At 49.1% G+C, this 23,494-nt stretch overlaps 1 protein-coding gene across 1 annotated transcript in view; it reads left to right on the forward strand.

Annotated features, from left to right (window-relative positions):
- The first annotated feature begins 7,416 nt into the window (after positions 1 to 7,416).
- Positions 7,417 to 23,494, forward strand: part of nedd9 (neural precursor cell expressed, developmentally down-regulated 9) — a 75,147-nt gene continuing 59,069 nt past the window's right edge. The window contains exon 1 of the mRNA XM_055653978.1: positions 7,417 to 7,891. Coding sequence (XP_055509953.1) covers positions 7,880 to 7,891 — 12 coding nt within the window. The 5' untranslated portion in view covers positions 7,417 to 7,879. The remainder of the gene's footprint in view (positions 7,892 to 23,494) is intronic.

Below are 23,494 nucleotides of genomic sequence, written 5' to 3' on the forward strand. Positions count from 1 at the left end.
CGCAGATTCCTGCGACCATCTGCAGTGAGCCATCCCTCTGCCTGCAGCCAGACCAGCGCATGCGATTTAAAGTCAACCCCAGCCTGCTCACAACAGCCAGCCCTGGTCCCAGTGGGGATATCACAGAGAGGTACACTTCTCTTTGCTTCTCTCTCTCTCTTCGAGAGTCAAGAGCATTTTATTGCCAGATGTCCCGGGCAGAACATTTGGAATTCCTACTTGCAGCAGAGTATGTAAACATAGTACTTGGTTTAGTTAAGAAAGAACTGCAGATGCTGGAAAAATCGAAGGTAGACAAAAATGCTGGAGAACCTCAGCTGGGTGAGGCAGCATCTATGGAGCAAAGGAGTGGGTGATGTTTCGGGTCGAGACCCTTCTTTCAGACTGAAACACCCGAAACGTTACCTATTCCTTCGCTCCATAGATGCTGCCTCACCCGCTGAGTTTCTCCAGCATTTTTGTCTGCCTAGTACTGGCTTTAGTTTAATTTAGTTTAGAGATTCAGCACGGAAACAGGCCCTTCTGTCCACCGAGTCCGCTCCGACCAGCGATCCCCGCACATTAACACCATCCTACACACACTACGGACAATTTTAAATTCATACCAAGCCAATTAACCTACAAACCTGCACATCTTTTGGCATGTGGGAGCAAATATAATACACAACTGTTGGCAGATCAATTTCCCTCCTGGGATAAAATAAAGTTCTATTGTATCGTATTGTATCTTTTGTACAGAAGACGCACACCTCCAGGTTCAGGAGGTTAAGAAGGGTTTCGGCCCGAAACGTTGCCTATTTCCTTCGCTCCATAGATGCTGCTGCACCCACTGAGTTTCTCCAGCTTTTTTGTGTACCTTCCAGATTCAGGGGCAGTTTCTTCCCAGCTGTTATCGGGCAACTGAATCATCCTATCACTAACTAGTGAGCAGTCCTGAGCTACTATCTACCTCAGTGGAGACCCTTGGACTATCTTTGATCGGACTTTACTAGACTTTATCCTCCTAAGTATTATTCCATTTATCGTATATACTGTACACTGTAAATGGCTCGATTGTAATCATGTATTGTCTTTCTGCTGACTGGTTAGCAATCAACAAAAGCTTTTCACTGTACCTCGGTACACGTGACAATAAACTAAACTGAAATCAAACGCAGCCAACATCATCAAAGGCTTGTACCACCCAGATTATTCATAAGTTCTTAAGTGTTTCTGGAGCAGAGGTAGGCCATTCGGCCCATCAAGTCTACTAACCATTCAATCATGGCTGATCTATCTCTCCCTCCTAACCTCATTCTCCTGCCTTCTCCCCATAACCCCTGACACCCGTACTAATCAAGAATCTATCTACCTCTGCCTTAAAAATAGCCAGCGGTTTATCAGATGCTGTCTCTCACCGATGCTGACTATCCACAATTCTGCACACAACCGTCACACAGACCACGCTCCCCACCATCGATTCCATCTACACTTCACGCTGCTTGGGAGAAGCAGCCGACACAATCAAATACTTGTCCCTGTCCCACCCCGGTCATTCCTTCTTCTCCCCGCTCCCGTCCGGCAGAAGGTACAGAAGCTTGAAAGCGTGCACCACCAGACTCAGGAACAGCTTCTTCCTCTCTGTTATCAGGCTTCTGAACAGACCTTCCATAAGCCAAGGTAGTTTATCTCCCACAGAGAGTTGTGAGTCTGTGGAATTCTCTTCCTCAGAGGGCGGTGGAGGCCACTTCTCTGGATACTTTCAAGAGAGAGCTAGATAGGGCTCTTAAAGATAGCGGAGTCAGGGGGTATGGGGAGAACAGTCAGGAACGGGGTACTGATTGGGGATTATCTGCCACAATCACATTGAATGGCGGTGCTGGCTCGAAGGGCCGAATGGCCTACTCCTGCACCTGTTGTCTATTGCCTATTGTTTATTGGTACTGTCGAATTCACCTCTACCCCATTGGGGAGAATCTTAAAACTCATTGAGCTGTGACCTCTATTCTCAAAATGCTCTTCCATTGAAACCGCAATCTCGTTTCCCAAAGAGGAGACATTCTTCTTCATGGAACTAGTGTGAATGGGCTGATTGTTGCAGGAAGGAACTGCAGATGTTGGTTTAAACCAAAGAATTTAAGACACTGAATGCTGGATCATCTCAGGCAGCATCTCTGGAGAAAAGGAATGGGTGACCTTTTGGGTCGAGACCCTTCTTCAGAAGAAGGGAAGGCAGAGGTGTGAAAAGGTAAAAGGAACAACTGACTGAAAGGCATGAAATAGCACTAATCAAAGCCAGCAACGATGATCAAGGAAAGGTGGAGCCCACAATTGTCCATTGTTGGCTGTGGTTGAGGTGATAACGAGGGGATACGAACTGTGAAACTAAGCGGGATGACAGCACAACTAGTAGGATGATTAGTGTGCGGGAGGGATGGAGTGTAGGATAGTGTTTGTGTACGAGGTGATCGCTGGTCGGCACGGACTCGGTGGGCCGAAGGGTCTGTTTATGGGCCCTGCCACTAAACTAAACTAACTTTTAAATAGTAGTTGAAGTTTCGGGTCGTGACCCTTCTTCAGACTCTGAGTTTGATGGCGGGTTTCGACCCGAGACGTCACCCATTCTTTCTTTCCAGAGAGGTTGCCTGTCCCCCTGAGTTACTCCAGCATTTTAGTTTAGTTTAGTTTACTTTTAGAGATACAGCGTGGAATCAGGCCCTTCGACCCCACCGAGTCCCTGCCGACCAGCGATCCCCACACATTATCCTACACACACTAGGGATAATTTTACATTTGCACCAGGCCAATTAATCTACAAACCTGCACGTCTTTGGAGCATGGAAGGAAACTGAAGATCTCGGAGAAAACCCCCGCAGGCCACGGGGAGAACGTACAAACTCCATACAGACAGCGCCCGTAGTCGGGATCGAATCGGGGTCTCTGGTGCTGTGAGGCAGCAACTCTACCACTGCGCCACCCTGCCCCCCAATATTATTTATGTATGTTCATGTCCATTAGTTTGTGAGTCTATCTTTAGTGTGAACCTGCATCTGCAGTTCCTTCCTACATAACAAGTTGCTGTTCGAGGAGTGTGCTCTGATTTTAAGATGCAGTGCGCGATAGGAATAGAATAAGGCCATTCGGCCCATCAAGTCAACTCCGCCACTCAATCATGGCTGATCTATCTCTCCCTCCTAACCCCATTCTCCTGCCTTCTCCCCTACTGACTTGGCCTCCACAGCCGTCTGTGGCAATGAGGGACTCTCTCACACCTTTTTATGGAGGAGCGGGAACGACGGCCCAGGCTTACAGCCAGTGCGGAGAAGTAGGGCTAACTCCATGGCTCCGGGGTGGTGTCCTGGCAGTCCAGGCAGGGCTGGTAGGTTAACAGGCCAAGCTGAGCTGGAGGTAGCGCTGCCTCTCTGCGCTGCCTGGGGGCACCGGTCTCGTCTGACTCCCGACGTCTCTGGCCGTCCCTGGACGGATGGTGGGGGAGGTGCACTCGGGGAGGGGGGATGACCCCGTGGCGGTTCGGCAGCCATTTTGCAGCGCCGGAGACCCGGGGTCAGTCCTGGCTGCGGATGAGGCGCAGGTCTGTGTCCATGCCGCGCGGCACAGCTGCCGAGAGTTTTTAATCGCTCGTGACCTTTGACAAATCCCATGATGCTTTGCGTTTTTCGGAATACCGAACTCACTTATTTAGCACAATAGGAATTTATAAGCTGGTAGTAAATGAGCAGGACTTGTTGTTAACACGGACATCTGTGCAGCGCAGTCTCGAGAATTACAAGGTCACCAATGCTTGTGAGGAATTGCTACTGTGTTTTTTCCGCATGGACGCATAAGAAAGCATTGCTCACTGGCAATACTAAGCAAATACCTACCTTCAGCCCATGGAATTAACCCTTTCATTGCCTGAAGAGAATGGTCTAGGTTTAGGAAGGAACTGCAGATGCTGGTTTAAACTGAAGATGGATACAAAATGCTGGAGTAACTCAGCGGGGCAATCAGGCAGCATCTCTGGAGAGAAGGAATGGGTGACATTTCAGGTCGAGACAAGGTTTAGGTTCAGTGTTTATGACTGTCACGTGTTCTCCGAGGTTACAGTGAAAGGCATGCTATTTGAGGAAGGGTCTCAACCCGAAACGTCACCCATTCCGTCTCTCCAGAGATGCCTGCTGCCTGTCCTGCTGAGTTTCTCCAGCTTTCTGTGTCCACCTGCAGAGTTGTACAAGACGTTGGTGGGACCGCATTTAGAGTATTGTTTCCAGTTATGGCCACCACGTTGTAGGAATGATGGTGCCAATCTGGAAAGGGTGCGGAGAAGATTTACGAGGATGTTGCCACGACTAGAGGGTCTGAGCTACAGGGAGAGGTTGAGCAGGCTGGGACTCTATTCCGTGGGGCGCAGGAAGATGAGGGGCGATCTTATAGAGGTGTACAAAATCATGAGAGGAATAGATTGGGTAGACCGCACAGAGTCTCTTGCCCAGAGTAGGAGAGTCGTTAACCAGCAGACATGGGTTTAAGGTGAAGAGGAAAAGATTTAATAGGAATCTGAGGGGTAACATTTTCACACAGAGAGTGGTGGGTGTATGGAACGAGTTGCCAGAGGAGATAGTTGAGGCTGGGGCTATCCCAATGTTTAAGAAACAGTTAGACAGGTACCTGGATCGGACAGGTTTGGAGGGATACGGACCAAACGCAGGCAGGTGGGACTTGTGTGTGTATGTATCTATTTGTGTGTGTGTGTATATTTGTGTGTGTGAACGTATGTGTATATGTATGTGTGTGTGTGCGTGTAAGAAAGAACTGCAGATGCTGGTTTAAATCGAAGGTAGACACAAAATGCTGGAGGAACTCAGCGGGACAGGCAGCATCTCTGGAGAGAAGGAATGGGTGACGTTTCGGGTCGTGACCCTTCTTCAGACTGAACAATTAGACAGGTACATGGATCGAACAGGTTTGGAGGGATATTTGGAGCCACAGTCAAAAAGGCACAACAGAGGATGTACTTCCTACGGCAGCTGATGAAGCAGAATCTGCCACAGGCAGTGATGGTCCAATTCTACACGGCCATCGTAGAGTCTGTTCTCACCTTCTCCATCATGGTCTGGGTTGGCTCAGCCACCAAGCACGACCCCTGGAGGCTGCAGTGAATCATCTGATCAGCAGAGAAGGTTATTGGCTGCAACCTTCCCTCCATTGATGAACTGTACACTGCAAGGGCCAGGAAGCGAGCGGGCAAGATCATCTCTGACCCCTCTCACCCTGACCACAAACACTTTGAATCACTTCCCTCTGGAAGGCGACTCCGGACTGTCAAAGCTGCCACAGCCAGACATAAAAACAGTTTTTATCCACGAGTAGTTGCTCTACTCAACAGCCAAAAATCTGTAGCCTCCCTTTGATCGGGTATTTTGTTGGTTCACATGCTTGATCAATGGTGTTTTATCATTAATGTTTTATTATTATTAATGTTTAGTGTTTTCTGAGTCATTCGTAACTGTCACTGTGTCATGTTGTTACTTGTGTGCGGAGCACCAAGGCAAATTCCTTGTATGTGAATACTTGGGCAATAAACTTACTTACTTACTTACTTACTTACTTACTTACTTACTTACTTACTTACTTATATGAACCAAACGCAGGCAGGTGGGACTAGTGTAGTTTAGTTGGCCGATGTGGGCAAGTTGGGCTGAAGGACCTGTTTCTACACTGTGTCACCCTATGACTCTCTGTGACTCAATGATTTAATGGTGGAGTAGACTTGATGGGCCGAATGGCCTAATTCTGCTCCAAGAATTTAAGAATACTCGGGGGCAATTATTACCGAATTATCTTACAGACGTCTACGACTTTGGAGTGTGGGAACAAACCGGAGCTCCCGGAGAAATCCCACGCAGGTAACGGGGAGAACGTACAGTATAACCTCCGTACAGACAGCACCCGTGGTCCGTACATATATCAGGTGAGCGGCCTCTGCAGACCATCTGTCGTTTTTTTATGTTTTTATTTTTGTCTCGTTTGTATGTAGTTTTTATTTATTTTTTACTGGGTATGTGTGTGGGAGGCGGGGGGTGGGGAAACTTTTTAAAATCTTTCCCCTGCAAGGAGAACCCGACCTTTTCTCTGTCGGGTCTGCGTTGTCGTTGGGGCCGAGCACCGTGGAGCGGCCTCCAACCGGAATGACCTGGGGCTCCAGTCGCGAAGCAGCGGACTTACGCGGAGCTGCGGACTTACCCACCATCGTGGAGCTGGTCGTGTTCGGAGCGGGAGGAGCGGTGGTGGCGCGCTGCTGCGACCCGACCCAGGAGATTCGGGGGCTCCAGCCGCCGGCCCGGTGGACGGTAACACCGGGAGCCCGCGGGTCCCGGCTGGGAGACCGCTTTTCGGGGCTTCCTCAACGGCGACTTCTCCCGCCCGAGTTGTGGGGTTGAGGATGACCTGGAGCGGAGCCTTACATCGCCCGGCGCGGCTTTAAATGGCCGCGGGACTTGTTAACGCACGCCGGGGGCTCCAACACCAAGACCCGGAGCGCGGCCTTGCATCACCCGGCGCGGCTTTAAATGGCCGCGGGACTTATTTACCATCGCCTGCCGGGGGCTTTGACTGACATCGGGAGGAGAATGGGGAGTGCAGGGGAGAGATAAGACTTTGCCTTCCATCACAGTGAGGAGGAGATTCACTGTGATGCAAGTTCGTGTAAATTGTGTTGTGTCTTGGTTCTTCTTCTTGTTTGTATGACTGCAGAAACAAAATTTCGTTTGAACCTCTGGGTTCAAATGACAACAAATAAATTGTATTGTATTGTATGGTGTGTGTGTGCATGTATCAGCGGGACAGGCAGCATCCCTGGAGGGAAGGAATGGGTGACGTTTCGGGTCGAGACCCTTCTTCAGACTGCGAGTCGGGGGAGATAGAAAGGAGAGATATAGACGGTGATGTAGAGAGATAAAGAACAATGAATGAAAGATATGCAAAAAAGTAACGATGAGAAAGGAAACAGGCCATTGTTAGCTGTTTGTTGGGTGAAAACGAGAAGCTGGTGCTGCCTTGGGTGGGGGAGGGATAGATATAAATATATATATATATATGTTTGTGTGTGCGTGTGTGAGTGTGTGTACAGCTTGGATTGACGGCCACAATGTCTTGATGCAGTCCACCACAGCTTAACCTCCCCGTGGTTGCAGTCGGCACGTCAAAAGATCCTTTGAATTCACAAGGAACAAAAGAAAAGCTGAACGAAAGAAAGAAAGATGTCAGTGAGAATGGTCAATAGAAAAGACAGTAAACAGAAAGGGTTTTGTGTCTTTGTGGGGGGGGGGGGGAAGCATGAGGTGAACGGAATCCATTTTAGGAGAGGCTTTTTCACGGTTGCTAGGCCACCCGACCAAGACTTCCTTTTGACATCGCTGGCATTTTATATTGTTGATGAGGGGTATTTCTGCCTCATCTGAGAAGCATTCTCCTCCCTCTCTCTCTCTCTCTTTCTCTCTCTCCAGAAAAAAAAAATGTTTCTTCCACAAAGCCTCTTGTTAAATATAATTTTATTTTTGGTGGTGAGTGGTGGGGGTGAGTTTGAGGCACCACCTTTAGTGTGTGTGTGTGTGTGGACTTTGAGCTTCTGAGCCAATGAAGAGGGGACGTGCAAATGAGCCCGGCTCACCCGCGGTGTAAGGGGAGTGGAGAGAGAGGGAGAGGCAAGCGACTGAGCGAACTAACCACATAGTGCAGGGAACTCTGCCTTGTAAAGATCTCTCCACTCTTTCTCTCTCCCACCCTCTCGCTGTGAATCTTGGACTAACTGGGATCCTTCTGATTGTCTCTAACCCCCATGAGGGTCCTGCAACTTTAACGTTAGTGTGGACGCCTGGGAGGTTTAGAAAACGGTCCCAAAATGAAGCGTAAGGTAAGACAGTCTGTTATATGCTTACTTTCATTTTGCTGTGTGTGTGTGCGCGAAGTTGCACAGCGCTCTCTGTAAAGGGAGTAGTGTTGGTGATTGAAAGTTGCATCGGCTGGCTGTGTGTGAATTTTTGCGTTCAGACAGAACTCTTCCCCACTTTCAAATAAGACACAACGTGTTGAAGTACTTCGAATACTACAACAATGCTGGACTACTTTAAAGTACTAGAAAGTACTGGACTGCAGTGAGTATTACAAAATACTCCCCCACGTTTAGTCACAAAGTGCTGGAGTACTTTGAGTATGACAAAGTGAGTACATTGAGTACTACACACTGGTTACACAAAAAGGCTGGAGAAACTCAGCGGGTGCAGCAGCATCTATGGAGCGAAGGAAATAGGCAACGTTTCGGGCCGAAACCCTTCTTCAGACACCTTGAAGGAGTACTACACACTGCTGGACTATATTGAGTATTATAAAGTGCTGGACTACTATGAGTACTAAAACGTTCTGGACTGCATTGAGTATTACAAAATGCTCCTCCACGTTTAGTCACAAAGAGCTGAAGTACTTTAAGTACTACAAAATGATGGAGTACTTTGGGTGCTGCACAGTGCCGGAATACTTTGAATACCACAAAAATCACTGCTTATAGACATAAAGTGCTGGAGTATTTTAAGTACTACAAGATACTCCACCAGTTACAAACTGGAGTGACATAGTGGGTCTCAGTGCATTTCTCCAGAGATGAGGAAAAACTTTTTCACCCAGAGAGTAGATGAGGAAAAACTTTTTCACCCAGAGAGTAGATGAGGAAAAACTTTTTCACCCAGAGAGTTGTGATTCTGTGGAATTCTCTGTCACAGAAGGCAGTGGAGGCCAATTCACTGGGTGTTTTCAAGAGAGAGTTAGATGTAGCTCTTAGGGCTAAAGGAATCAAGGGATATGGGGAAAGGGCAGGAACGGTGTACTGATTGTGGATGATCAGCCATGATCACAATGAATGGCGGTGCTGGCTCGAAGGGTCGGATGGCCTACTCCTGCACCTATATTTCTATGTTTCTATGCTGCCTGACCGTGAGTTACTTCAACATTTGTTCATGGTGTCCACATTTCTACACATTGAGATGCATGTTCTCCAGAAATGCAGAATAGTGAAAGGCCTGGATAGAGTGGATGTGGCGAGGATGTTTCCACTAGTGGGAGAGTCGAGGACCAGAGGTCACAGCCTCTGGTCAAAGGACGTGCCTTTGGAAAGGAGACAAGGAGGAATTTCTTTAGTCAGAAGGTGGTGAATCTGTTTAATTCATTGCCACAGACGGCTGTGGAGGCCAAGTCAGTGGATATTTTATTGATGGAGATTGACAGATTCTTGATTAGTACTGGTGTCAGAGGTTACGGGGAGAAGGCAGGAGAATGGGGTTAGGAGGGATAGATAGATCAGCCATGATTGAATGGTGGAGTAGACTTGGTGGGCCGAATGGCCTAATTGTTCTCCGAAAACTGCTGCCTGACCTGCTGAGTTACTCCAGCACTCTGTGAAACGTCACCTATCCGTGTTCTCCACAGATGCTGCCTGACCCGCTGAGTTACTCCAGCACTCTGTGTTCTTTTCTGTTTGTAAACCAGCATCTGCAGTTTTTTTTATTGTTTCTGTAACTATGCATCTGTCTCTGCCTTGAGAGATTGCCGGGTTAGGGGCAGGCCATAGCTTTGAATATCAGACCACATGCACAGAATTGTGCAATGTTGTCAGTTTGTTACTTCCTCTCGTTACTTAATTTAGTTTAGTTTAGAGATACAGCGCGGAAACGGGCCCTTCGGCCTACTGGGTCGGCGCCGACCAGCGACCCCCGCGCACTACACTATCCTACACGCACAAGGGGCAACTTTTACAATTTTACTAAAGCCAATTACCCTGCAAACCTGTAAGTTTGTCAGGGGTTACGGGGAGAAGGCAGGAGAATGGGGTTAGGAGGGTGAGATAGATCAGCCATGATTGAACGGCGGAGTAGACTTGATGGGCCGAATGGCCTAATTCTGCTCCTATCACATGATCTTATGAACGTCTTTGGAGTGTGGGAGGAAACCGGAGCACCCGGAGAAAACCCTGGGCAGAACGTACAAACTCCGTACAGGCAGCACCGGTAGTCCGGATCGAACCCGGGCCTCTGGCCTCGTATGAATGGGTGATCGATGGTTGGCATGGACTCGTTGGGCCGAAGGATAGTATCTCTAAAACTAAAGGGCCTGTCCCACTTGGCCGTCATTTGCTTCTCATTTATGTGTCATATGTAAAATAGATCGACCCAAAAACGCGTCAGCACAGCCATCTGGTGCGTGTGATGTCATTAGAATACCCTGCGACGCGCAGCAGGACGTTGGCGCAAAGACGCAAGGATGCGATACACGTGAGACATCGGGACACCAGCGTAAGACGCCAATGCGCCAGTGTGCGTACCCAATGCGCCAGTGTGCGTACCCAATGCGCCAGTGTGCGTACCCGATATGTCACTTAGGTGGCGCACGAGGATTTTGTTCCTGTACTAAATCATGGAGCGCTGCGCGCCACCGCATACGATTCCACGCCTCACCATGCGCACCCCACACGTCTCGACGCGTCGACCTAATTTACATATAAAGTGTAAATGAGGCGCAATTGACGGCCAAGTGGGACAGGCCCTTAAAACTGCAAAAACTAAGCTCTATGTCGCTTCAGAAGCTGTGTCTGAGCACAAGTTGGTTCCAGTTGGCCCCTTCAGAGGAGAGGTTGTGGCGGGAATTAACGTAAAAACACCTCTCACGGGTGCAGGGAAGGTGTACGAGGATGTTGCCAGGACTCGGATAAATGCACAGAGTCACAAGTTCACAAGTTATTGGAGTAGAATTAGGCCAATTGGCCCATCAGGTCCACTCCGCCATTCAATCATGGCTGATCTCTGCCTCCTAATCCCATTTTCCTGCCTTCTCCCTTGACACCCGTTCTAATCAAGAACTTGTCTATCTCTGCCTTACAAATATCCACTGACTTGGCCTCCACAGCCCTCTGTGGCAATGTTCCACAGATTGACAATCCTCTTACGAAAGAAGTTCCTCTTCACCTCCTTTCTAAAAGAGCGCCCTTTCATTCTGAGGCTGTGACCTCTGGTCCTAGACTCTCCCACCAGTGGAAACATCCTCTCCACATCCACTCTATAGGTGAGGTGGGGGGGGGGGGGGGGGGGGAGTGATTAAATAGGAACCCGAGGAGCAACATTTTTAACTAGTTTAGTTTATTGTGTAAAGAGTTACAATGAAAAGCTTTTGTTGCGTGCTAACCAGTCAGCGGAAAGACAATACATGATTACAATCGAGCCGTCCGCAGTGTACAGATACACGATAAGGTGAATAACGTTTAGTGCAAGTTAAAGGCTCGTAAAGTCTAAAGTCCAGTAAAGTTTTACACAAAGGGTAGTGTGCGTATGGAACTAGCTGCCGGAGGAGGTAGTTGAGGCAGGCACTATCGCAGTGTTTAAAAAAACAATTGGACAGGTGCATGGATAGGACAGGTTTAGAGGGATATGGGTAGGTGGGACTAGTGTAGATAGGACATGTTGGTCAGTGTGGGCAAGTTGGGCCGAAGGGCCTGTTTCCTCGCTGTATGACTATAAACAGTTTTTATTTACAAAATTAAATTTATTCAGTTATTTGAATTGTCACGCGTACTGAGGTACAGTGAAAAGCTTTTGTTGCGTGCTATCCTGTCTGTGGAATAGTTGGGCTGAAGGGCCTGTTTCCATGCTGTATAACTCTAATTTAGCAGGGCTTTATGAGGAGCGTCTCATAAGGTTAAATAAGTGATGGGAGCAGAATTAGGCCATTCGGCCCATCAAGTCTACTCTGCCATTCAATCATGGCTGATCTATCTCTCCCTCCTATCCCCATCCCCCTGTCTTCTCCCCGTAACCCCTGACGCTTCCTTAAGCTGGAAGCAGAGATAAGGTCGATCGGAGGTAGACACAAAAAGCTGGAGTAACTCAGCAGGTCAGGCAGCATCTCTGGAGAGAAGGAATGGGTGACGTTTTGAGTCGAGACACGAGACGTCACCCCTCCCTTCTCTCCAGGGATGCTGCCTGTCTCGGTGAGTTACTCCAGCATTTTGTGTCTACCTTCAGTTTAAACCAGCATCTGCACTTCCTTCCTACACAGATAAGGCTGATCCGTTCAGCTGAGTTCATGGCAGTGTGTATGTGGCTTGTTGTAAAACTCCTGTGAATTCACCCTCTCATCTTCAGCACTGTCTGACAGCCCAACACGTGGCCAAAAGCAAAAACGTTCCATGCGCCTGTCTTGCAGTTAAGTCTAGTTTAGAGATACAGCGCGGAAACAGGCCCTTCAGCCCACCGAGTCCGATCCGACCAGCGATCACCCCTTTACACCAGCCGACACACACTCGGGACGATTTACAATTCATACCGATTAACCTACAAACCTGTACGTCTTTGGAGTGTGGGTGGAAAGGGAAGATCTCGGAGTAAACCCGCGCAGGTCGCATGGGGTGAACGTACAAACTCTATATACAGACAGCACCCGGTGATGGGATTGAACCGGGGTCTCAGGCTCTGTGAGGCAGAAACTCTACCCCTGCGCCACCGTGCACAGTGTCTTGACAGGCGTCTATCTCCTCACTTGGGCTCTGGCTCGTTATCTGGGCCACCGATCTCGCCTCGTATTAATAGCCCTGTCCCACGGTACGAGTTAATTCCAAGACCTCTCCCGAGTTTGAAAAAAAATCAAACTTGTGGTAAGCACGGGAAATGAACGTAGCGGGTACGTCGGAGCTCGGGGACCTCTCTTAGCGCTAACGGCAGGTACTCGGGAAGACTCGCTAACGGCAGGTAAGCACGGGAAGACTCGTGAAGATTTTTCAACATGATGAAAAATGTCCACGAGAGCCCCGAGTACCGTCGAGCGGCCATTACTGTAAATCTCCGAGATCGAATCAGGGCAAACTCGGGAGAGCTCTTGGAATGAACTCGTACCGTTTAACTTTTAACTTTTGTTTTTACTTGGCAAAGGAACAGAATGCTTTCCCCTTTCTGTCATAGAATGCAGAACGTTCCAACACAGGACCAGTTCCCTGTACATCACGATGTCCGAACCGGACATGATGCCAAGAGAAACAAATCTTCTCTGCCTGCACGTAATCCATACTCCTCCGATCTCTGTATATCTTTGCTTCCTATCTAAAAACCTTTTAAATAGGAGGGTGAGGGGGGTGATCTTATAGAGGTCACGGTGGCGCAGCGGTAGAGTTACTGCCTTACAGCGAATGCAGCGCTGGAGACCCGGGTTCGATCCCGACTACGGGTGCTGTCTGTATGGAGTTTGTACGTTCTCCCCGTGACCTGCGTAGGTTTTCCCCCCGAGATCTTTGGTTTCCTCCCACACTCCAAAGACGTACAGGTTTGTACGTTAATTGGTTTGGTAAATGTAAAAATTGTCCCCAGTGGGTATAGGATGGCGTTAATGTGGAGGGATCGCTGGTCGGCCCGGACTCGCTGGGCCAAAGGGCCTGTTTCCGCGATGTATCTCTATAACTAAACTACACTAAACTCTGTACCTCGCTTCACCTACTCTGGGCAAGAGACTTTGTGCTTCTTGTGAAATACAATAATGGTGGAGGCGGATGGGCAGTTCCGTGCGTGTACAGTTCGTTGAAGGGACTCCCATGTTGTGGACGCAGCCCAAACCATCACACAAACCAACCTCCCTTCCATCCACTCCATCTACACCTCACGCTGCCTCAGCAAGGCCAGCAGCATCATCAAGGACCAGTCTCACCCCCTCTTCAACCCTCTATTGAGGGAGTGCAGCGTAGGTCCACGAGGTTAATTCCCGGGATGGCGGGACTGACATAAGTTGATAGAATGGAGCGGCTGGGCTTGTATACACTGGAATTTAGAAGGATGAGATGGGATCTTATTGAAACATATAAGATTATTATGGGATTGGACACGCTGGAGGCAGGAAACGTATTCCTAATGTTGGGAGAGTCCAGAACTAAGGGCCACAGTTTAAGAATAAGGGGTAAGCCATTTAGAACGGAGATGAGGAAACACTTTTTCTCACAGAGTTGTGAATCTGTGGAATTCTCTGCCTCAGAGGGCGGTGGAGACTGGTTCTCTGGATACTTTCAAGAGAGAGCTAGATACGGCTCTTGAAGATAGCGGAGTCAGGGAATATGGAGAGAAGGCAGGAACGGGGTCCTGATTGGGGATGATCAGCCATGATCACATTGAATGGCGGTGCTGGCTCGAAGGGCCGAATGGCCTACTCCTGCACCTATTGTCTATTGTCTATTGTCTAACCTCCCTTCCATCTACACCTCGCGCTACCCCGGCAAGGCCAGCAGCATAATCAAGGATCAGTCTCACTCCCTTTTTCACCCTCTCACCTCAGGCAAGTGTACCAGAAGTGTGGACTCGCTGAGCCGATGAGCCTGTTTCCGCGCTGTATCTCTAAACTAAACAAAACATAGTCACGGGTCACCAGCGGCCCTGTCTCGTAGTGCCTGGCTGTCATCTGAGTGAATGCCTTAATCCAGGCGTGTAGACCAGAGCTGGTGTTGTTTGCGGGGATTGTCTAAGTTATCAGACCTCCTCTGTGTCAAGGACAAGTTACTGCACGTATCCAACCACAAGCTGAGCGTTCGAGGGCTGTGCAACACAAACGGGTGAATTAACCCAACAAGTAAGCCAGCGGCTAAAGTTAAACCATCACATTTACCACAGCTGGGTACGAAACGCTGGAGTAACTCAGCGGGTCCGACAGCATCTCTGGAGTAAAGGAATAGGTGACATTTCCGGTCAAGACCCTTCTTCATACTGTAGTAGGGTCTTGACGTTTCTTCATACTGAAGAAGGGTTTCGACCCGAAACGTTGCCCATTCCTTCTCTCCAGAGATGCTGCCTGTCCAGCTGAGTTACTCCAGATTTTTGTAGGTTGTTACCTACATACCTACCATGGAGCTGTTATCAGGCAAATGAAGCATCCTACCAGAAAGCATCCTACTAGAGAGCAGTCCTGAACTACTATCTATTTCATTGGAGACCCTCGGACTATCTTCGACTGGGCTTTACTGGATTTACCTTGCACTAAAGGCTGACTATCCCATCTGCACGTCGCACCTGCCTGCGTTTGGCCCATATTCCTCCAAACCTGTCCTATCCATGTATATGTCTAATTGTCTCATAAACGTTGGGATAGTCCCTGCCTCAACTACTTCCTCTGGCAGGAGAATGGGGTTAGTAGGGAGAGATAGATCAGCCACGATTGAATGGCGGAGTAGACTTGATGGGCCGAATGGCCTAATTCCACTCCCATCAATTCTGGGGGAGGGATGGAGAGAGAGAGGGGGGGGGGGGGGGGGGGGGGGGGGGGGGGGGGGGGGAGAGAGGGTGCCAGAAGTGTGGGGGGAAAAAAAGTTACCCCTCAGATTCCTGTTAAATCTTTTCCCCTTCACCTTAAACCTCTGTCCTCTGGGCCTCGATTCCCTTATGGGCCTGACCCACATAGGTGATTTATTTTAGGCAACTACAGGCGACTAGTTTGTCGCCACATGTTCGCCAGTGGTCGCCGGGCGTAGTCTCCTCAGTCGCGCAAATAGTAGCGGCGTTTTTCTGGTTGCCGCTAAATTTTCAACATGTTGAAAATGTTTCAACATGTGACAGTGGGTTTGACGCCAATGAGCACAGCTTGATTTCTCCTGACGTAGGTGCTGTCGTACATTGTTGCCCGTTTTTCGGTGACCTGCTACGTCTATGACGGTCACCGGCAGTTGCCTGAAAAATCACCAAGTGGGACAGGCCCTTAACTCCAGCACTCTGTGTCCTTTTCTGGTCATGAGTGTTTAGCTGCATGTGTGGTCTCTATTTTGCCCAAATAAACATTAAATCCCTACTTTTCCTTCCAGAGGCGTCCCTGTTTTTTGGTCAAATTTTAATAACGTAGACAATAGTGTAGGAAATGTTGATGTGGTAGTGTTATATATTCATAAATGCTAGTAAAATTAAGCCATTCGGCCTTTGAAGTCTACTCCACCATTCAATCATGGCTGATCTATCTCTCCCTCCTAATCCCATTGAAGCAGGGCTCTGGCTGAGGGGAAACTGGCTGAGTGCTGGAGTAACTCAGCGGGTCAGGCAGCATCTCTGAGGAACATGGATAGGTGACGTTTCACAGAGTGCTGGAATAACTCAGCGGGTCAGGCAGCATCTGTGGAGAACATGGATAGGTGACGTTTCACAGAGTGCTGGAATAACTCAGCGGGTCAGGCAGCATCTGTGGAGAACATGGATAGGTGATGTTTCACAGAGTGCTGGAGTAACTCAGCGGGTCAGGCAGCATCTCTGAGGAACATACACAGTTTCGCGTCGGGACCCTTGAAATTGGTAAGAGAGACAGTCAAAACCTGTATCCCCAGGGTATCAAAGGCTAGAGGGCATAGAGAGACTAGACCTCAAGGGTGTGAGCTATAGGGAGAGGTTGAGCAGGCTGGGTCTCTATTCCTTGGAGCAGAGGAGGGTGAGGGGTGATCTTCTAGAGGTGTACAAAATCATGAGAGGAATAGATCGGGTAGACGCACAGAGTCTCTTGCCCAGAGTAGGGGAATCGAGGACATAGGTTTATGGTGGCGGGGCGGGGGAACATTTAATAGGAACTTGATGGACAACTTTTTTTTACACTAAGGGTGGTGGGTGTATGGAACGAGCTGCCGGAGGAGGTAGTTGTGGCAGGGACTATCCCAACGTTTAGACAGGTACATAGATAGGACAAGTTTAGAGGGATATACGGGCAAAACACAGGCAGGTGGGACTGGTGTAGGACCTGTTGGTTGGTGTGGGCAAGTTGTACTGAAGGGCCGGTTTCCACGCTGTATCACTCCATGACTCCATAACTTTAAAGTGGGAGAGGTGAAGTTTGTGGCAATTTTTTTTTTCTTTCCTCCGCCCAAGTTTTTTTTTTTATCTCCCTTCAATGTAGGAAATGTTGACGTGGGAGAGTTATAATGCGCTCATTGTCTGCGTTTCCCTGTTCTCGAGTCCAGCCTTTGTCCCGTGAGCCCACACAGTCCGTCACATGTCTGTGGCCATTGATACGATCCAACAAAGAGCCCTGGGGCTCGTTCACTCCCACCACCAACTCTCACCCTGGTTGCCCACTCCTTCTTCGTTTAGTTTAGAGATACAGTGCAGAAACGGGCTCTTCGGCCCACCGGGTCCGCGCCGACCAGCGAACCCCGCACATTAACACTATCCTATGCCCACTGGGGACAATTTTTACATTTACCAAGCCAATTTTCTCCCACCTTTACCAAGTCAGAAGGCGGTGGAGGCCGGTTCTCTGGATACTGTCAAGAGAGAGCTAGATAGGGCTCTTAAAGATAGCGGAGTCAGGGGATATGGGGAGAAGGCAGGAACGGGGTACTGATTGGGGATGATCACATTGAATGGCGGTGCTGGCTCGAAGGGCCAAATGGCCTACTCCTGCACCTATTGTCTATTGTCTATTTTTGTGTCTATTCCCCCACTTCACACCTCTGCCTAATATGTTCATAAGTTTTAGCAGCAGAATATTATGTAGGAAAGAAGTTATCAAGTTGGAATATCACCTATTACTTTTCTCCAGAGATTGTTTTGTTTAGTCTAGAGATACAGCGCGGAAACGGGCCATTCGGCGAGTCCGTGCCGACCACCTATAATAATACTACCCCACACGCGCACCAGGGTCAATTTTTACACGTACACCAAGCCAATTGACCTACAAACCTGTACGTCTTTGGAGTGTGGGAGGAAACCGAATATCTCGGAGAAAACCCACGCAGGTCACGGGAAGAACGTGCAAACTCTGTACAGACAGCGCCCGTAGTCAGGATCGAACGTGGGTCCCTTCACGCCCTATTGAAAACTATACCAGAGGAATCCCACGCGGTCACGGGGCGAATGTGCAAACTGTACTGTGTTCCAGTTGCCAGACTATCCAAACTCCATGGGCAGAAGCCTCCTTGAAAGTAAATATTAGCAGAACCCAAACGCCATACAGTGCTCCATTATCAAGCCTCTGTCTAAGTACAGTCTGATTTACACCAAGCCAATTAACCTGCAAACCTGCACGTCTGTGGAGTGTGGGGGGGGGGAACCGACGGTCTTAGAGAAAACCCCGCAGGTCATGGGGAGAACGTACAAACGTACAAAGATTGTTAAGGGCTTGGACACGCTAGAGGCACGAAACATGTTCCCGATGTTGGGGGAGTCCAGAACCAGGGGCCACAGTTTAAGAATAGGGAGCAAGCCATTTAGAACGGAGACGAGGAAACACTTTTTCTTACAGAGAGTTGTAAGTCTGTGGAATTCTCTGCCTCGGAGGGCGGTGGAGGCAGGTTCTCTGGATGCTTTCAAGAGAGAGCTAGATAGAAGATAGAATCTTTATTTGCCACACAACCAGGGTTGGTGGTATTTGGGTTCGGTACATGATGGTACATTGCTTTAGTTACATTAACACTAATAACAACACAGATCACAGTAATAAAGTGCATCCATACCACATCACAAATCACAAATCTCACCAACAATACATAGTGCAAAAGAACAGACAAAGACCATAGACAAGACACTGTATACATCAAAAGTCCTTAATATTGACTGTTATTGGAGGGAATTGAGAGTTCTTATTGCTGAAGGGAAGAAACTGTTTTCAAAGCGGGTGGATTTTGTAGCAAGTGACCTGAGGCGCCTCCCTGAAGGGAGAGACTGGAAAAGGTGGTTTGCTGGATGGGAGGGGTCCGAGATGATCATTATTGTCCGTTTTGAGGTACGTTGGAGGTAAATGGAATGGATTGAGGGGAGGGGGGAGTTGATGATACTGGAGGCCTTGGAGACAATGCGCTGTAATCTGTGTAGTGAGTGACTGTCAGTGTTTCCGTACCAGACTGTGATTGAGGAGGTGATGATGCTTTCAATGATGGATTGATAAAAACGGACCAGGAGGTGTTTGTGGACTGAACATTTTGAGCTGTCTCAGGAAGTATAGGCGTTGTTGACCTTTCTTGATGATGTGGTCTGCGTTGATGTGCCATTTTAGATTATTGCAGATATAGGTGCCTAGAAACTTAAATGAGTTTGTGGAGGTTATGGGATGGGAGTTGACATGGACCAGGGGTTTGGGGTAGATAGGGCTCTTAAAAATAGCGGAGTCAGGGGATATGGGGAGAAGGCAGGATCACATAGGGCCGAATGGCCTACTCCTGCACCTATTGTCTATTGCAACTGAACCATCCTACAACCAACTAGAGAGCAGCGCTGAACTACGTTCTACCTCACTGGAGACCCTTGTACTATCTTTGATCGGACTTTTCTGGCTTTACCTTGCGCTAAACGTTACTCCCTTATCATGTATCTGTATCATGTATTTCGGGCCCTGACCCGAAATGTCACCTATCCTTTTTCACCACAGATGCTGCAAATATTAGAGAGATATGGGGCAAACGCAGGCAGGTGAGCCTAGTCTAGATGAGGCCATGTTGGCTGGCGCGGGCATGTTGATCTAGATTGGGTCGGCTAGGACTTTAATCCTTCAATAGACAATAGGTGCAGGAGTAGGTCATTCGGCCCTTCGAGCCAGCACCACCATTCAATGTGATCATCCCCAATCAGTACCCCGTTCCCGCCTTCTCCCCGTATCCCTTGATTCCGCTATCTTCAAGAGCTCAATCTAACTCTCTCTTGGAAGCATCCAGAGAACCGGCCTCCACTGCCCTCTGGGCCAAATGTGGGCAGGTGGGACTAGTGTAGATGGGGCATCTTGGACAGCGTGGGCAATTTAGACCATAGGGCCTGTTTCCATGCTGTATCACTCTGCGTCTATGACTCGCAGATTTTTGATTAATACTGGGTGTCAGGGGTTACGGGGAGAAGGCAGGAGACTGGGGTGGAGAGTGAAAGATGGATCAGACATGATAGAATGGTGGAGTGGACTCGATGGGCCGAATGGCCTAATTCTGCTCCTGGAACTGGTGGACTCTAAGGGTCCCACCCACGGTGGCGCAGCGGTAGAGCTGCTGCCTCCCGGCGCCAGAGACCCTGGTTCGATCCCAACTACGGGTGCTGTCTGTACAGAGTTTGACAATAGACAATAGGTGCAGGAGTAGGCCATTTGGTCCTTCGAGCCAGCACCGCCATTGAATGTGATCATGGCTGATCATCCCCAATCAGTACCCCGTTCCTGCCTTCTCCCCATATCTCCTGACTCTGCTATTTTTTAAGAGCCCTATCTAGCTCTCTCTTGAAAGCATCCTGAAAACCTGCCTCCACCACCCTCTGAGGCAGAGAATTCCACAGACTCACCACTCTCTGTGAGAAAAAGTGTTTCCTCATCTCCGTTCTAAATGGCTTACTACTTATTCTTAAACTGTGGACCATGGTTCTCCCCCAACATCGGGAACATGTTTTCTGCCTCTAGTGTGTCAAAAACCTTAACAATCTTATATGTTTCAATGAGATCCACTCTTATCCTTCTAAACTCCAGAGTGTACAAGCCCAGCTGCTCCATTCTCTCAGCATATGACAGTCCCTCCATCCCGGAAATTAACTTTGTAAACCTACGCTGCACTCCCTCAATAGCAAGAATATCCTTCCTCAAATTAGGGGACCAAAACTGCACACAATACTACAGGTGTGGTCTCACTAGGGCCCTGTAGAACTGCAGAAGGACCTCTTTGTTCCTATATTCGATTCCTCTGTTATAAAGGCCTACATGCCATTCGCTTTCTTCACTGCCTGCTGTACCTGCATGCTTACTTTCATAGACTGATGTACAAGGACCCCCAGATCCCGTTGTACCTCCCCTTTTACCAACTTGACGCCATTTAGATAGTAATCTGCCTTCCTGTTTTTGCTACCAAAGTGGATAACCTCACATTTTTCCGCATTAAACTTCATCTGCCATGCATCTTCCCACGCCCCCAACCTGTCCAAGTCACCCTGCATTCTCATAGCATCCGCCTCACAGTTCACACTGCCACCCAGCTTTGTTGCCTGACAACAACTGGGAAGAAACTGTCCCTGAATCTGGAGGATTCAGTCGGAAGAAGGGCCTCGACCCGAAATGTCACCTATTTCCTTCGCTCCAGAGATGCTGCCTCACCCGCTGAGTTTCTCCAGCATGTTTGTCTACCTTCTGAATCTGGAGGTGTGCGTTTTCACACTTCCATACCCCGTACCGGTGCCTGATGGGAGAGAGAGTGACCGGAGGTTAGACTGGTTCTTGATGGGAGAGGGTTATCGGCAAGTCTGTGATGCGGGAAAAAACTAAATTCCTAGAAAGTTGCTTTACGGGAAATGGTTTTAACCCCTGACCTCCAGTTAGTTGGCTCGTGTCGGCTGCTTTCAAAGGTCAGTGTCGGGGTTATTCACAACTTCTGTTATTGCTTAAGCATCTCAGTAAGGAGAATAATTCCGGCATGGCCAAGCATTGAATGTCAGCAAGAGGGCAGTAGTCAGAGTCATACAGTGTGGGAACAGGCCCTTCGGCCCAACTTACCCGCACTGGCCAACGTGCCCATCTACACCAGTCCCACCTGCCTGTGTCTGGCCCATAAGCCTCCATACCTGTCCTATCCATGTACCTGTCTAAATGGTTCTTAAATGCTGCGATAGTCCCTGCCTCAACAACCTGCTGGAGGTGATTGAGACTCGGTGTGTTTCTGTATTGTCATGGTGGCGCAGCGGTAGAGTTGCTGCCTTGCAGCGGCAGAGACCCGGGTTCGATCCCGACTACGGGTGCTGTCGGCACGGACTTTGTGCGTTCTCCCCGTGACCTGCGTGGGTTTTCTCCGAGATCTTCGGTTTCCTCTCACCCTCCAAAGACGTACAGGTTTGTAGGTTAATTGGCTTGGTAGAAGTGTAAAATTGTCCCTATTGTGTGTGTGTGTGTGTGTGATAGTGTTACTGTGCGGGGATCGCTGGGGTCAGCGTAGACTTGATGGGCCGAAGGGCCCGTTTTCCGTGCTGTGTCTCTAAACTGAAATAAGGATGCGAACAGTGGAACTAGCAGGACGACCGGGGTGGGGGGGGGGGGGGGGGGGGAGAGAGGGGGAGGAGGGGGGAGGGGGGAGGAAGGAAAGATGGGGGGAGGAAAGAGGGGGGAGGGAGGGAAGAGGGGGGGGGGGGGGAGAAAAGAGGGAGATGGAGAGAAAGAGGAGGGGTGAAAGGGAGGGGAAGAGAGGGAGATGAAGAAGGAGGGGGGGGGGAGAAGAAGAGGGGGCCGGAGGAAGGGGGGGGGGGGGGGGGGGAAGAGTGAGAGGGAGTCCAGGGGTTACTCGAAATGAGAGAAATCAATATTTGGTTGTAAGCTGCCCAAGCAAAAAATGTGAGAAACATCTGTGTTGGCGATCACGCCTCTGGTTCTCCTTGCAATCTGGGTCCAGCGTCAAGTAACCACAAATATTGATTTAATAGTGCTGGGACTCCTTACATCAGAGCCACGGAATGTCAAGCATCCTCCTAGCAATGGTAACAAACACAGCAATGCCAACAACACACTCACTCGCTATGAACTTCTCTAACTCCTAGTAACCCTTGCCTTCCCACCCCCTCTCTCACTCTCTCCATCCCTCCCCCAGAAGTGATGGTAGTAGAATAAGGCCATTCGGCCCATCAAGTCTACTCCGCCATTCAATCGCGTTTGATCATCCCCTAACTCTCCCTCCTAACCCCATTCTCCTGCCTTCTCCCCATAACCCCTGACACCCGTTCTAATCTAGAATCTGTCTATCGCCGCCTTAAAAATATCCATTGACACGGCCTCCGCAGCCTTCTGAGGCAAAGAATTCCACAGATTCACCACCCTCTGAGTAAAAACAAAATCCTCCTCGTCTCCTTCCTAAAGGAACATCCTTTAATTCTGAGGCTATCACCTCTAGTGCTAGACTCTCCCGTCCCAGTTCTGCGACCAGTCTGACTAAAGGGCCTGTCCCACTTTCCCGAGTAATTCACAAATTCTCCCGAGTTTTCAAACTCGCAGAATGTTCGTAATGAGTCCGCAGGAGTCAGTGGATATATCGTAGTGGCTCGTTATGCCAGCTGTAGGTATTCGGGGCTATTTTTTTTACTTGGGGACATTTTTCACCATGCTGAAAAAACGTCCCGACTTACCCGATGCCCCAAGTTTGAAAACTCGGAAGAGTTCGTGAATAACTAGGGACAGGCCCTTTACCCCTGGTTAAATTTTATCTCTGTACACTTCGGTGTCACCTTGCCCGAGCTAGCAATTACCTTCCTTGACCTTCGTCCCCTTTGATCACTCCTTTTCACACCTTGCCCTTCCACATATCTCTCGTCTCCCTCTCCCCTGACTCTCAGTCTGAAGAAGGGTCTCGACCCGAAACTTCACCCATTCCTTCTCTCTGGAGGTAGACACAAAATGCTGGAGTAACTCAGCGGGACAGGCAGCATCTCTGGAGGGAAGGAATGGGTGACGTTTTGGGTCGAGACCCTTCTTCAGACTGATGGATACTCCAGAGATGCTGCCTGTCCCGCTGAGTTACTCCAGCCTTTTGTGTCTTGTCTTC

This window comes from Leucoraja erinacea, chromosome 2 (assembly GCF_028641065.1).
Source record: "Leucoraja erinacea ecotype New England chromosome 2, Leri_hhj_1, whole genome shotgun sequence".
NCBI classification, from domain to species: domain Eukaryota; kingdom Metazoa; phylum Chordata; class Chondrichthyes; order Rajiformes; family Rajidae; genus Leucoraja; species Leucoraja erinaceus.